Genomic DNA, 16,599 nt, shown 5'->3' on the forward strand with positions numbered 1-16,599 from the left:
TAAACCTGTCAAAAAATGACAAATACTGTACAATTCCTCATATATGAAGTTCCTAGATTAGTCAAACTCATAGAGCAAAAGGTAGAATGGTAGCTGCCAGGGACTGGGTGAAAGGCAATGGGGAGTTACTATTTAATAAGTACAGAGTTTCAGTTGGGGAGGATGAAAAAGCTCTGGAGGTGGATGGTGGTAATGATCACACCAGAATGTAATTTGAATGTACTTAATGTCACAGAATTGTATGCTTGACAATGGTCAAAATGATAAAGATAAAACAGGAGTAAGAAGACATCCACTGCATTGTATTTTACACCCTTGGAAAATGAATATCAGAAAAAGAACTTGACAACCTCAAACAATTTTGAGTGACTGATTCCAAAATCCCCTTCCAACTCTAGCTTTATCAAATAGATCTGCTTTCCATTTCTGTAATGTTCCATGCTGTCTCTCACCTTCAAGCATTTATTCTGAGGTTCTAGAACAATTCTTCAGCCTTTTTCTTGATTCAATCCTACTTTTTAGGATTCAGCTTCAATCATGCCCTCAAAAAGACTTTTCTGACTCCAAATCTAGACTGGATACCCTTCCCAGGTATTTCTCCATCACCCAGTGTTTCCTACCTCATATCATGGCAATTACACTCTCTTTACTTTATTCTATTACACTCTCATTACTCTATTACACTCTCTTTACTTTCTTATGTCCTCCTCCAACCTTCATGCTTGAGACCAGGGCCTGTGTTTATCATGTTCACCATTTCTATCTCCAGCCCCAGTCATGCAAAGTGGGAGGCACATGTACCTAACTAAGTGTCTGATGATTCAATAATTTAAAGGCAGATTTTGAAGGTAAATGCTAAGCCATCAACCACAAAAGTTCAAAATATATAACCTTAGAAGAAAATGTAGCTAACGTTTCTTAATTGATCTTACTGCTTCTGATTATACAATAAGAGATGGAAGATGTTTGTAGCAAGAGCAGTGGTGGCATTGATTAATGCCTTGAGCAGTCAATTATACTTTCCTAGCAACTATTATCAAGGTCATGTTCATTTATACCAGTCTTATTAATCCTGATAAAAAAATTCCTGTTTTGAAAGATCTAATTCTACGGTATCTTAGAGCTGTAAGATTCTTTAAAGCACCTTGAAAGTCAACAAAGGCAAACAAACAAGAAGTAACTTAAGTTTTCCCGAGCAGGTGCAGAAATTATTTAGGCCTCTGAGCGTCGCTGTTGACCACCTAAGGAGTAAAAAGCAGCAAAGCCAACCAATCCAGCAACACGCCTCCCACAGCACAACAGGCTGGAGGTTTGGCCCTAAAGCTTCAGGGCACCAAAGAAATTCAGTCGAACAGCCCACCATTTGTCTCCATAGGGACCTGGGTCCTGTGAATGCTGGTCATCTCACAGCCTGAGGAATAAAGATTGGAATCCGCACTGAATGCTGGAAGTTGACTCGGAGAAAACTGCGACAGGAAGGAAATGGCGGCTCTGCAAAAGTTGCCACACTGCAGAAAACTGGTCCTGCTGTGCTTCCTTTTGGCGACCCTGTGGGAGGCCAGGGCTGGGCAGATTCGCTATTCTGTGCCAGAAGAGATCGACAGAGGCTCCTTCGTAGGCAACATCGCCAAGGACTTGGGTTTGGAGCCCCTGGCACTGGCAGAGCGGGGAGTCCGCATCGTCTCCAGAGGTAGGACCCAGCTCTTTGCTCTGAACCCGCGAAGCGGCAGCTTGGTCACTGCGAGCAGGATAGACCGGGAGGAGCTCTGCGCTCAGAGCGCACCGTGTCTGTTGAATTTTAACATCCTGCTGGAGGACAAATTGACTATTTATTCAGTAGAGGTGGAAATAACAGATATTAACGATAATGCCCCTCGCTTTGGAGTAGAGGAACTGGAGCTAAAAATCAGTGAAACCACTACGCCAGGATTCCGGATTCCTCTTAAGAATGCGCATGATGCGGACGTAGGTGAGAACGCCCTTCAGAAGTATGCACTCAACCTAAATGATCACTTCTCCCTGGACGTGCGAAGCGGAGTTGATGGGAACAAGTACCCAGAACTGGTGCTGGAGCGCGCTCTGGACCGCGAGGAAGAGGCTGTTCACCACCTCGTTCTCGTGGCTTCTGATGGGGGTGACCCAGTGCTATCTGGCACCTCCCGCATCTGCGTGAAGGTCCTGGATGTGAACGACAACGCGCCTGTTTTTACACAGCCCGAGTACCGCATAAGCGTTCCCGAGAATACGCCCGTGGACACCCGGATACTCACGGTGACCGCCACTGACGCAGATGAGGGCTACAACGCTCAAGTGGCATATTTTCTAGAGAAAAGCCCTGGAGAAACCTCAGAGGTATTTGAGCTTAAGTCAACATCTGGAGATCTGACAATCATAAAAGATCTAGATTATGAGGATGCTACATTCCATGAAATTGATATTGAAGCTCAGGATGGTCCGGGCCTTCTAACCAGAACGAAGGTTATCATTACGGTTCTGGACGTGAATGACAATGCCCCAGAATTTTACATAACATCTGCTACTAGCTCAGTTTCTGAAGACTCTCCTCCAGGAACCGTAATTGGGCTTTTTAATGTACATGATAGAGACTCTGGGCAGAATGCATTCATCACCTGTTCACTCCCTGAGAATCTTCCCTTTAAGTTAGAAAAGTCAGTGGACAATTACTACCGACTGGTTACAACCAGAGCCCTTGACAGGGAACAGTTTTCCTTTTACAACATCACTCTAACCGCTAAAGATGGAGGGAACCCCTCCCTGTCCACGGATGCTCACGTTTTGCTCCAGGTGGCAGACATCAACGACAACGCACCCGCCTTCTCCCGCACATCCTACTCCGCCTACATTCCTGAAAACAACCCCAGAGGAGCCTCTGTCTTCTCAGTGACGGCCCATGACCCCGACAGCAACGACAATGCTCATGTAACTTACTCTTTCGCGGAGGACACTGTTCAGGGGGCACCCTTATCCTCTTACATCTCTATCAACTCTGACACTGGAGTCCTCTATGCACTGCGCTCCTTTGATTACGAGCAGTTTCGAGACTTGCAACTGTGGGTGATGGCGCGGGACAGCGGGAACCCTCCACTCAGTAGCAATGTATCAGTAAGCCTGTTCGTGCTGGACCAGAACGACAATGCGCCCGAGATCCTGTACCCCGCCATCCCCACAGATGGTTCCACCGGCGTGGAGCTGGCGCCCCGCTCCGCAGAGCCCGGCTACCTGGTGACCAAGGTGGTGGCGGTGGACAGAGACTCGGGCCAGAACGCCTGGCTGTCTTACCACCTGCTCAAGGCCAGCGAGCCAGGACTCTTCGCGGTGGGGCTGCACACGGGCGAGGTGCGCACGGCGCGAGCCCTGCTGGACAGAGACGCGCTCAAGCAGAGCCTCGTGGTGGCCGTCCAGGACCACGGCCAGCCCCCTCTCTCCGCCACTGTCACGCTCACCGTGGCCGTGGCAGACAGGATCCCCGACCTCCTGGCCGATCTGGGCAGCCTCGAGCCCTCCGCCAAACCCAACGATTCGGACCTCACTCTATACCTGGTGGTGGCAGTGGCTGCGGTCTCCTGCGTCTTCCTGGCCTTTGTCATCGTGCTGCTGGCGCTCAGGCTTCGGCGCTGGCACAAATCACGCCTGATGCAGGCTTCAGGAGGCAGCTTCACAGGCATGACCAGCTCCCACTTTGTGGGCGTGAATGGGGTGCGGGCTTTCCTGCAGACCTATTCCCACGAGGTCTCTCTCACTGCGGACTCGCGGAAGAGTCACCTGATCTTCCCCCAGCCCAACTACGCTGACACGCTCATCAGCCAGGAGAGCTGTGAGAAAAAGGATTTTTTATCAGCACCTCAATCTCTACTCGAAGATGAAAGGGAAGAAACGTCTTCTCAGGTAATCTATCTTTTCACAACATCCGTACAAGCTAGTTTGCTGAAGTAATTCACTTACTTGTTTACTATATCTATTTTGTTCCCCGTATTTCCTTGAGGGCAGAGTCAAGTTGTAGGAAGTGAGCCTTGGTGAATTATTTCTTGGTAGGTCTTAGTGTTCACAGGCTGTAAGAGGAAGAAGAGACACGAGAATCGTTGTGCAATGAATGTAAACCAGGAGTTAATAGATGATTATCCAAAGAGCACTGCATTGAGTGACTAGGGTATCTGGTCTCTTACACTTTCTTCTTCACCCCTGGGCAAATCATCTCATCCACCCGGATCAACAATTTTTTTCTTTGTTAAAAATATAAAGATTGGAGTTTATGTTTGCTCAAGTCCTTTCTTCTTTTAAAATATGACTTTTACTTTATATTTGAATCTGTATATGAACAGTGAAACACCTTAGTCGGCTAATTCTTTCTCATTCAGTCTTAATATATTTCTCTCAGTTTGACAGCAAAATTGTTTTCCTTAACTTGCATGCCCTTCCCTGTTAAAAATATGGAAATTTAGAAATATACATTCCTTACAGTGTTTCCGGAATTTATGTCATTTTATTTTGGCTTAGTTTTAAAAATCACATTAGTCTCTAAGCTATGTGCTTCTTGAAGAAGTGACTGACTTATCATCTGCTCTATAATAAAGTTGTAAAGTAGTAATAAACAGGTTTCTCCTTTTTTTATCTTTCTCATATGTGGGAACCATAGTGCCTTTTAATCTTTAAAATAATATATATCCTCAATATAGTTTTGCTTAAAGAAAAGATACAAAAGATTCATATCATACAATTGTCCAGAACCATCTTTTGTATACATCTCTCTTCTCAAGGTTTCTACTCACAGTAGCTGCTAGAAATGTTCCCAATCCCTCACCCAATCCCAATGCCCCTCTGAACAATTTTCTTTTCCCATTCCTCTTCCTATTGTATGTTGGTTATGTATTTAATAACAGAGAACAATAAACACACTAATGTTCTATGTAAATGGCATAATTTTTAATTTTTATTTGGAAATTATCATGTACCAATTGAGCCTTTTATTGAATGACACCGTATCTCTCAAAGTGCCGTGATTCTTTATGTTGCATCTTTTCTGAGACAATGTGTTGTTTTGGTTACTATTACATAATTCTCTATGAGTAAAATTGGAACTCACTGTGGCATAATATGTCACAATATCTTTACTTGTAAGTGAATAATAAAGTATAAACAGGATAATTAAAGCAGTTATTTTTAGTGTGTGTAGTAACTCCACAAGAATAAATGCCTTATGCATAGATATGTCATGCATCATGATTGAAATGACAAATATATGTGTTTATATTTCTGTGCTTGGAAACTTATAGAGAAAGAGATTCTGGAACATAAAAGCTTATTTCTACTGGTTTTAGTAGTGGGTTTTGAAAAAACATCCTTACAGTCTAGATTTAAATAAAGCGAACTTCTTTCAGTACCCTGAGGGGCTGTGAATTCGCTCTCACATCTAGGCATTGTCATGCTGTTCTCTCCCACATCCAGGCCTTTTCACTGATCCACTCCTCTCATGTTTCCTGGGAAAGCCTTTGCTAACCTTAAAGGCCCAATTGAAGGCCCCCCTAACCCGCTTGGCTTTTCCCACTATGGTAATTATCTCAGTACGCTACAATTCCCTGTTTGCTTTTATATCCTTATAATCTCTGTGAAGGAAGTGACTGTGTCTATATTGTTCACCTTAAATCCCTAAACATATTGTCTGACACCTAATTATGTATTTGTTTAATGAATATTAAATAACAACAAATGTTGAAACTAAGTTATCAGGTCACCAAGAACAAACTTAAAGAAATATAATGTATAAATATGGCTGATATTTTTGTGTGCTTCTTTTCTTCTTTTCCTTCTCTCAGCTCTTAGAGAGTTAAAAGTATAGAGAGGGAAAGGTGAAAGATATCAAATAACCCTGATAAATGTAGTAAGTATAACAATAAACACATTATCCAGATTCAGTGGTTGAAGAACAAGTGGTGGTCATGTCTTTTAATAGTTGTGTTGGTCCTTAGGGCCAGTTCTTTGTTACTGTGTGTTTCTTAAACTGAACAGTTCAAAACAGTTAACTCCACTATGTCTGAAGCAATATTGGTGGCATTAAGGTTAGTGCATGGATTCCCAAGAAAGATAACTTGAGGCCACACTGTTTAACATATATCAATTCAATTATGTTCAATCAACACTAGTCCTCTTATCTCTGAGAAGAAGGATTTCAGGTCTTGGATAACTCAAAAATAATCATCTGTTTGTATGAGAGGATGCAGTAAACGGTTAGGCCTCTTAGTGTCGCTGTTGACCACTCAAGAAGGAGAACGCAGCTGGAGAACTAGTCCACCATTTCCTTGCTCCTGCAATGCAAAGAACCAGCAAATTAGACTCAGAAAATCCGAGGCGGCTGCCAACCTCACCTCTTAGTCAACGAGCGGTTTGACCTGTGAATTAGGCCCATAAAATACTTCGTTTCTTGAGAAAATAAGATTGGAGTCCGTCGTGGGAAACTGGAACCGAATTCAGAGAAAGCTATTCCCCGAAAAGGAAATGACCAAATGCCTGAGTTTCCGAAATGGCAGAGGACTGGCCCTGCTGTGCGCGCTTCTGGGGACGCTGTGTGAAACAGGATCCGGTCAGATCCGCTACTCGGTGTCTGAGGAGCAAGATAAAGGTTCCTTCGTGGGCAACATCGCTAAAGACCTGGGGTTAAAGCCCCGGGAGCTGGCTGAGCGCGGAGTCCGCATCGTCTCCAGAGGTAGGACGCAGTTTTTCTCTCTGAATCCGCGAAGCGGCAGCTTGGTCACCGCGGAGAGGATAGACCGGGAGGAGCTCTGCGCTCAGATCCCACTGTGTCTGGTAAAATTTAACATCCTGGTTGAGGATAAATTGAAAATTTTTGAAGTAGAAATAGAAATTAAAGATATTAATGATAATGCTCCTAATTTCCCAACAGAGGAATTGGAAATAAAAATTGGTGAACTAACGGTTCCTGGAACCCGATTTCCACTTAAAACTGCTTTTGACCCAGATGTAGGCATGAACTCCCTGCAGAACTACAAGCTTAGCCCTAATGACTACTTCTCTCTGGCTGTGAATAGCGTCTCTGAGGGGGCCAAGTATCCAGAGCTGGTGCTGGAGCAGGCCCTGGACCGTGAGAAAAAAGAAATTCACCAGCTTGTCCTGGTTGCCTCTGATGGTGGCGACCCTGTCCACTCTGGCAACTTGCACATCCAAGTGATAGTCCTGGATGCAAATGACAACCCACCAATGTTTACTCAGTCTGAGTACCGTGTAAGTGTTTGGGAGAACGTGCCTGTGGGTACCCGGCTGCTCACAGTGAATGCTACTGACCCTGATGAGGGATTCAACGCTCAAGTGTCTTATATTCTAGATAAAATGCCTGGGAAAATCGCTGAGATTTTCCATCTCAACTCAGTGAGTGGAGAAGTATCAATATTAAAAAATCTAGATTATGAGGATGCCATGTTCTATGAAATTAAAATTGAAGCACAGGATGGACCAGGTCTTCTTTCAAGAGCCAAGATTCTACTCACGGTTCTGGATGTGAATGACAATGCTCCAGAAATTACAATTACGTCTCTCACAGGCTCAGTCCCAGAAGAGGGCACCGTTGGAAGAGAAATTGCTCTTATCGATGTGCATGACCGAGATTCTGGGCAGAATGGGCAGGTTGCAGTTTTTGTCCTGGGAAATCTGCCATTTAAGTTAGAAAAATCAATAGACCAATATTACCGCTTAGTGACGGCCACATCCCTAGACCGCGAACAAATGTCAGAATATAACATCAGTCTGAGAGCCTCAGATGGGGGAAGCCCGCCACTGTCCACAGAAACTCACATCATCTTGAATGTGATTGACATCAATGACAACCCACCCACCTTCCCTCACTTATCCTACTCCGCCTACATTCCAGAAAACAACCCCAGAGGAGCCTCCATCTTCTCAGTGACGGCCCAGGACGCAGATAGCAACGACAACGCCCACATCACTTATGCATTGACCGAGGACACCCTCCAGGGGGCGCCCCTGTCCTCCTACGTCTCCATCAACTCCAACACTGGCGTCCTATATGCGCTGCGATCCTTCGACTACGAGCAATTTAGAGACTTGAAACTACTGGTGACAGCCAGCGACAGCGGGAACCCTCCACTCAGCAGCAACGTGTCGCTGAACCTGTTCGTGCTGGACCAGAACGACAATGCGCCCGAGATCCTGTACCCCGCCATCCCCACAGATGGTTCCACCGGCGTGGAGCTGGCGCCCCGCTCCGCAGAGCCCGGCTACCTGGTGACCAAGGTGGTGGCGGTGGACAGAGACTCGGGCCAGAACGCCTGGCTGTCTTACCACCTGCTCAAGGCCAGCGAGCCAGGACTCTTCGCGGTGGGGCTGCACACGGGCGAGGTGCGCACGGCGCGAGCCCTGCTGGACAGAGACGCGCTCAAGCAGAGCCTCGTGGTGGCCGTCCAGGACCACGGCCAGCCCCCTCTCTCCGCCACTGTCACGCTTACCGTGGCCGTGGCAGACAGGATCCCCGACATCCTGGCCGATCTGGGCAGCCTCGAGCCCTCCGCCAAACCCAACGATTCGGACCTCACTCTATACCTGGTGGTGGCGGTGGCCGCGGTCTCCTGCGTCTTCCTGGCCTTTGTCATCGTGCTGCTGGCGCTCAGGCTTCGGCGCTGGCACAAATCACGTCTGCTGCAGGCTTCGGGAGGCGGCTTAGCGAGCGTGCCCGGCTCGCACTTTGTGGGCGTGGACGGGGTGCGGGCTTTCCTGCAGACCTATTCCCACGAGGTCTCCCTCACTGCGGACTCGCGGAAGAGCCACCTGATTTTCCCCCAGCCCAACTATGCGGACACGCTCATCAGCCAGGAGAGCTGTGAGAAAAGCGAGCATCTTCTGGTAACTCAGGATTTACTTGAAACGAAAGGAGATTCCAACCTACTTCAGGTGAGTTTATTTATTTCTTTGAATATTATGAAGAACAATTATGAGAATGTGGTTATTATAAAGCTTTAACACATGTGTATTTGAGAAATAAAGCCATGAGGTTGTCATTAGTCCTTTGGCTAAATATTTGTCCCCCTTTCTTTCTGGGCCTATAGTAGGACTGCACTCCCTGGTCTGATTATGGTTGAGTGGGCTTAGGGAAACAATAATACATTGTGAGTGGAGGTAAAGTGTGTCACTTCCTAGGGGAATCTGCAATTGTGAGAATTTTCGATCTCTAAGTTACTATTTGAAATTGTGACTGCTCCTTCTACCTGGGTCCTTGAGTAACTATGATGAGAGAACCACAACACTGGTCTGTATACCTGTGATAAATAGGCCTTTTTCATTTTAAATTCCTGTGCTTTGGAGTTTGTCATTCCAGCCTATATAGCCTATCCTGATACATACAAGTAAAAATATATATGAATAAAATGTATTTTATATGCCCATGAAATTAAATTATGTTTAACTCCTTCCAAGACAGATGAAAAAGTAGAGGCTGATCAAATGGTTTTACCTATAATTCCTGTTATGTATGCCTAAAGTATATGCTTATGTGTGTATTCATATTTCAACATTTTGCCTGAGGGTGGAAAGTTCACCTACCTAAACTATTATGAGCCTTGGAGTGGTATTTCTTGCCCTTGAGAAGGATATTAAAAATAAGTAAGGGAATATGTCTCAGCCTCTGTGGCGGATTTCCAGACTGTCTCTTCCAACAATGGAATAGAAGTCCCTTCTTTTGTCATGTTCTACAACTTTCTTCATCCAGAAATTGTTGGCTTATTCTGCAATTTATGAAATTATTTTCATTCATGAAATCATGTAAAAGAGTCATCCAAAATTAGACCAAAATATATTTTATTAGAACCCAAACGAAAGAATAGATTCCTCCCTCAATATATTAGGAAAAGGCACATTTAAATGTATGAGACAACAGGGCCAGAACACAAAAGCTGTAAGCAGAGTAAGGTGTATTCTCACTCAAACATGCAAATACATCACAGAATTTAAAAGGCCCATAGCCAGGGGAGGACTTCTGAGCCTAGGACTTCGAGACCTACTTGGGCAACATAGTATGATCCTGTCTCAAAAGAAAAAGGCGTGTAACTTTTAACGTATCATTTTTAGAAAAAAAAAAGTTTATAGTATCAGTATCACTTTCCCTGTAAGGAGAAAAAAAGTTAATTAGCTAGTGTCAGGGGGGATTTGTATGCTCAAAGAGAATTTCTAAGAATTCTATATGAAATATAGCCTACATATGTGTCATGAAAATACACTGAGAATATGGAACCTACACAATTCCACCTACTTGTACAGGTGATGGAAGATCTCGGACATCCCATTTTCACTAAAAAGGGTTTATTTTTATTTTTTTTGAAGAATGGGCAAGAATCCATTGCAACAGAAAGGGAGGAGAAGTTCATAATAAAAGGAACAGAAAGTATAAAGGCATGATGCAAGGAAACAAGTGAAAAGGTATCTTAAGAAAACAGATAATAGGCTGTTTCAACTGGAGTATGAGTATGGGTGAGCACTGCAAAATAGTAGAATAAATTGTTGAGTTGGATCTCATTTGGTAATGCATTTGAAATAAAGGGATTTGCTTTGAACCAAGACGAGTTCTAAGCCTGGAACTACAGAATAAGTTGCAGAATTGGGTGTCTAAGAACTCTGAATACCTCTCCAATATTTACCAGTGGTCAAGTCAAACTCGTTTTGCTCATTGATGGTTTAAGTTGGCTGGAGCTGAGAATTGGCATTATAGAGAATGTTTTTGAGACAGAGTCTTGCTCTGTCACCCAGGATGGACTTCAGTGGCATGATCTCAGCTCACTGCAAACTCTACCTCCTGGATTAAGCGATTCTCCTGCCTCAACCTCCCAAGTAGCTGGGGTTACAGGTACCTGCCACCATGCCCAGCTAATTTTTATTTTTTTAGTAGAAACGGCTTGCACCATGTTGGCCAGGCTGGTCTTAAACTCCTGACCTCATGTGTTCTTCCCATGTTGGCCTCCCAAAGTGCTGGGATCACAGGTCGCTGCACACAGCCTAGAGTATTTCATATACATTCATTTAAAAAAGAAACACTGGTTTCATAAAACAAATATACATTATATGAAATTCCACTTCATAAAAGCATGTGTGTGTACCCCAATACTAAATTTGCCCTTTTAACAAAATATCAGACTTTGCCCTACTTAACTGGAAATATTATCTATATTTTATAAAGAAGAGAAATATATTAACATAATCGTAAGGCTGTGATTTCCTCTTTTTTGCAAAAACTATCTTTGAAAAGTATTACTGACTTGATAACATATATATGGAGAGATTTAAAATACTAGATAAGGGAACTTATTCCAATGAATTTACAGAAAGGTAGGTATTTTAGTCCACTAAAAATATAAATAAAAATTATTAATTCACTTATATGGATACAGCAGTCATGCCAGAGTTTATAAATATAGTGAAATCACTGAAGATTTTTTTTGCCCCCAAAACTGAAAAAAATGACTGTGTGCCTTGTGACTTTTTTAAATGAAAAAAGAATACAAAATGATGAAGACCCTTATGTGATGATGACAAACTAGAAAATTGAAATGTAAAGGGGGAAATGTGAGTATTTGGTTCCTTCCAGCAAATTAAAGACAGGGTACATAGATTCAAGAGGTTGCGCTTTGAGGATAAATAGCTGGGCACTGTGCAGTTTTCCAAGACAGCCTCTGGGCGCCGCTGTCGACCAAAAGGAAGTGAAGGCGTCTCAATTCTGCAGGAGCGTCAGGCAGGGTGCCTTCCTGCCTTGTCCGGTGCACTGAGGACGGACGCTGCCCCTGTTCACCCTCGAGCGCCTGATAAGTCTTACGCTCAAATTACAGAAGTCCAGGGTGCTGTCATTGCTTTTTAAAAAAACATCCCAGAGAAAAGAAGCTCCGCGGAGAGTTCCTGAAATGCAGAGAGTCAGAGAAGCCGAAACGATGAAAAGTCAGGTACTGTTTCCCTTTCTGCTGTCTTTGTTCTGCGGGGCCATCTCCCAGCAGATCCGATACACGATTCCAGAGGAGCTAGCCAACGGCTCACGGGTGGGGAACCTTGCTAAGGATCTGGGGCTCAGTGTCCAGGAGTTGCCAACTCGAAAACTGCGGGTTAGTGCAGAGGATTATTTCAACGTTAGTTTGGAGAGCGGGGATTTGTTAGTGAACGGTAGGATAGATCGAGAGAAGATTTGCGGAAGGAAACTTGAGTGTGCACTAGAATTCGAAACGGTCTCTGAAAACCCAATGAATGTTTTCCACGTGGTTGTTGTAATCCAAGATATTAATGACAATGCACCACGTTTCGTTGCAAAAGGCATTAACTTAGAAATTTGTGAGTCAGCCTTACCCGGGGTAAAATTCTCTCTGGATTCTGCGCAAGATGCAGATGTGGACGGCAATTCACTGAAGATATACACCATCAACCCCAATCAATACTTCTCTCTGTCAACGAAGGAAAGTCCTGATGGAAGTAAATATCCGGAATTACTGCTGGAAAAACCTCTAGACAGGGAACATCAGAGCTCTCATCGCTTAATCTTGACTGCCATGGATGGCGGGGACCCGCCTCTAAGCGGCACCACCCACATCTGGATCCGAGTCACCGATGCCAATGATAATGCTCCCATGTTTAGCCAGGATGTATACAGGGTTAGCCTCCAAGAAAACGTGCCGTGGGGAACCTCCGTGCTGCGGGTGATGGCCACAGACCAGGATGAGGGCATTAATGCAGAGATCACCTATGCCTTCCTCAATTCCCCAATAAGTACCAGCCTCTTCAATCTCAATCCAAATACCGGCGACATCACAACCAATGGCACATTGGACTTTGAAGAAACAAGTAGATATGTGTTGGGTGTAGAAGCCAAGGATGGAGGAGTACACACAGCTCACTGTAATGTTCAAATAGAAATCGTTGATGAGAATGACAATGCCCCTGAGGTGACATTCATGTCCTTCTCTAACCAGATTCCAGAGGATTCAGACCTTGGAACTGTAATAGCCCTCATAAAAGTGCGAGACAAGGATTCTGGGCAAAATGGCATGGTGACATGCTATATTCAGGAAGAAGTTCCTTTCAAATTAGAATCCACCTCGAAGAATTTTTACAAGATGGTGATTGGTGGAGCCCTAAACCGGGAGCAGACAGCAGACTACAACGTCACAATCATAGCCACCGACAAGGGCAAACCATCCCTTTCCTCCAGGACAAGCATCACCCTGCACATCTCCGACATCAACGACAATGCACCTGTTTTCCATCAGGCCTCCTACGTGGTCCATGTGGCTGAGAACAACCCACCTGGAGCCTCTATTGCACAAGTGAGCGCCTCCGACCCGGATTTGGGACCCAACGGCAGCGTCTCCTACTCTATTCTGGCCAGTGACCTGGAGCCGCAGGAGCTGTTGTCCTACGTGTCCGTGAGCGCGCAGAGCGGGGTGGTGTTTGCGCAGCGCGCCTTCGACCACGAGCAGTTGCGCGCCTTCGAGCTCACACTGCAGGCTTGCGACCAGGGCTCCCCCGCGCTCAGCGCCAACGTGAGCCTGCGAGTGTTGGTGGGCGATCTCAATGACAATGCGCCGCGGGTGCTGTACCCCGCGCTGGGGTCTGATGGCTCTGCACTTTTCGATATGGTGCCACGCGCCGCAGAGCCTGGCTACCTGGTGACCAAGGTGGTGGCGGTGGACGCAGACTCGGGACACAACGCTTGGCTGTCCTACCACGTGCTGCAGGCCAGCGAGCCCGGGCTCTTCAGCCTGGGGCTGCGCACGGGTGAGGTGCGCACAGCGCGTGCCTTGGGCGAGAGGGACGCGGCCCGCCAGCGCCTGCTGGTCGCTGTGCGTGATGGAGGACAGCCGCCACTCTCCGCCACCGCCACGCTGCACCTAATCTTCGCGGATAGCCTGCAAGAGGTATTGCCAGACCTTAGCGGCAGCCCTGAGCCCTCTGACCCCCAGACGGAACTGCAGTTTTACCTGGTGGTGGCCTTGGCCTTGATCTCAGTGCTCTTTCTCCTCGCGGTAATTCTGGCGATCGCCCTGCGCCTGCGACGTTCCTCCAGCCTCAACACTGAGGGCTATTTTCAAACGGGTCTCTGCTCCAAGTCTGGGCCACGGGTTCCTCCCAACCACAGCGAGGGGACTTTGCCCTATTCCTACAATCTATGTGTTGCCTCTCATTCTGCAAAGACAGAGTTCAATTTTCTCAACCTGACACCTGAAATGACTCCCCCTCAGGATCTGCTGTGTGATGATCCTTCTATGATTGTATGTGCCAGTAATGAAGATCACAAAGTCGCTTATGACCCTTCTTTGTCTTCGCACGTGAGTTTCTGCAAATCTAGTTAAATTTTATATATTGCGGCCGGGAGCGGGTGGCTCAAGCCTGTAATCCCAGCACTTAACCAGGCTGAGGCAGGTGGATCACTTGAGGTCAGGAGTTTGAGACCAGCATAGCCAAGATGGTAAAACCCCGTCTACTAGAAATACAAAAATTATTTGGGTGTGGTAGCACGTGCCTGTAGTCCCAGTTACTCCGGAAGCTGAGACAGGAGGATCGCTTGAACCCGGGAGGTGGAGATTGTAGTGTGCCACTGCACTCCAGCCTGGGTGACAGGAGGGAAACCCTGTCTTAAAAAAAAAAAAAAAATTATATATTACATTTTCTTCTCATTGGTGCATAAGTAATTTTGATTTTCTTTCATTGTTCTAGTGACAGTATCTACTGGGGGAGGGGGTATTGGATAGATGGAGATTGCTTTCTTGATTGCTCAGTAGTCTTGGCAATTTAATTTTCAATCTTTACTGTTGGCATTTCTGTATGGTTGGCAAATATTGCTAAAGAGACCTGTTTCCTAGATGTTAACACTCTTAATAATAGCAGTGCCTTTTCTTAATTGGTATGCGATACTGGATATTTTCAAGTCATCTTATTCTTAGCTCTTTATAAATGTATTTAGAGTTCTTCCCACCAAAGTTAAAGTTTATGTTCATCTTCATCAATTACATTCTAGTTTGTCTTTTTGCAGCAGCATGTGTATTTAACACAGCCTTCCAATTATTAAGACTCTTAACACTTTGTCTCATCACAAGTAGCAAATATTGTCCAATTTTACATTTGCATCACTAACTTTGGGTCAATATTATTCCCACTGTATAATTTCAGTCAATGATATTTCATAATTTTTAACCATTCCTAAATGATTTATTTTTATGCTCTTTCTATTTTGTCTCTATTAAAACAAGGACTGTAATGAACATTTGGGTTTATAAAGCATTCTCCATACTTCTTGTTTCTTTAGTATAGATTTCTGAGGAATTAGTTAAATCTATAAACATGTTGAGTTTTTTTAATGCATACTGTCAAATTTATTTCCAAACATCTTATTTCACTTCTCAATCATCCGGAGTTTGTGCAGTCTTTGAGGATTGTGAAAAGCACCTTTAATCTACTCTCTCAAAGTCTGAGGTTTTAAAATTCTGTATAGCTAATGCACTTTTGTATGAGTCATTTCTACTGCTACTTGTTAAGTGAGGAATAAGCTTAAGAACTGATGTACTGCTTTATCTCAAATTTTCTCAGATTAGTAAATTACTGTAAGTATTCATAAGCAAGAAAGCGATGGCACGTGCAATGATAATCCATGTTCAGCTACCAAAACATTTCATTTTACTGGCTATTTCTAAAGTGAAAGCTAAAGTAAAGTTAGAAATTGTAGTAAAATAATACTGAATGTGTCATGTGAAAAAATTACTAAACTATTATCTGCACTTTATAGTTCTTCAGTCTAACTTTTCTTTTTATTTCTTTTTTATTTTTAAGATCAGAGTTATTTATCCATTGTTTTAGGCTTTGCATTTGAACCGGTCATTCATGAAACATTGAAAGGCTTCATTAAAAAGTTACTACTCTATGAAAGGTATTGTTCTAAAGATTGAGAACACATTGTAAACAAGATAGTCATATGCATAGCTTGTGGCCAAGAATGTATTGTATACAAAATTAAGAAGCAAATTCTCTTCCCAAACCTATTATTGTATTTGTCACTCTCATTCGTACAGGGGTAAGGCTAACTCTTAAACAGTAGGTGGGTTTTTTGCAAATGAATTGAAGCATTGCCCCAGGTTCTAGAGGGTCAACTCAAGTAAGGAAACTTGTTACTGCATAAATTGGGACTAAAGCCGAACCTCCAAGTTCCTGTCCCACTGTCTTTTCACTTATCGTCTCCTCCATTTTTCAAGTCCACCTTTCTCTTTAGGAGAGATAAGTATGTCCCTCACACAGTACACAGTACTGAGAATGGGCTGTGGGGATGAACAAGATGAAAACTGAAAAGATGGAGAACACATTCTTAGAAAAAAAAATCGTCATATTTTCTCTAAGAAAATAAATAACTTTATAAAGTTTATTGTACAGGAAGATTTGGATCATTCTTGAATTTTCGTTGCAAATCAAAAACAGGAATTTGACTTTTATTATCTTGGGAGAAATAGGAATAGAAAACGTGTATAAAAAGTAAACTTTTTTTACCAAGAATAAATTGCAGTAACAGGTTTAGACTCTGGGTGTCGCTGTTCACCAATCGGG

At 44.2% G+C, this 16,599-nt stretch overlaps 1 protein-coding gene across 5 annotated transcripts in view; it reads left to right on the forward strand.

Moving 5' to 3' along the window:
- Positions 1-16,599, forward strand: part of LOC102120633 (protocadherin gamma-C4) — a 188,318-nt gene that overhangs the window by 7,685 nt on the left and 164,034 nt on the right. The window contains exons 1-2 of one of the 5 annotated variants that reach the window (XM_065545911.1): positions 6,301-8,934; positions 16,271-16,470. The exons of 1 other annotated variant lie outside the window; for it this stretch is intronic. In XM_065545911.1, coding sequence (XP_065401983.1) covers positions 6,511-8,934; positions 16,271-16,279 — 2,433 coding nt within the window. In that variant the 5' untranslated portion in view covers positions 6,301-6,510 and the 3' untranslated portion in view covers positions 16,280-16,470. Of the gene's footprint in view, positions 1-1,292; positions 3,907-6,300; positions 8,935-11,768; positions 14,337-16,270; positions 16,471-16,599 lie in introns of those variants that run through there. 3 more of the 5 variants (XM_015452033.3, XM_015452035.3, XM_065545909.1) reach the window with 3 other exon arrangements.

The sequence above is a fragment of the Macaca fascicularis genome, chromosome 6 (assembly GCF_037993035.2).
Source record: "Macaca fascicularis isolate 582-1 chromosome 6, T2T-MFA8v1.1".
Lineage (NCBI taxonomy): Eukaryota > Metazoa > Chordata > Mammalia > Primates > Cercopithecidae > Macaca > Macaca fascicularis.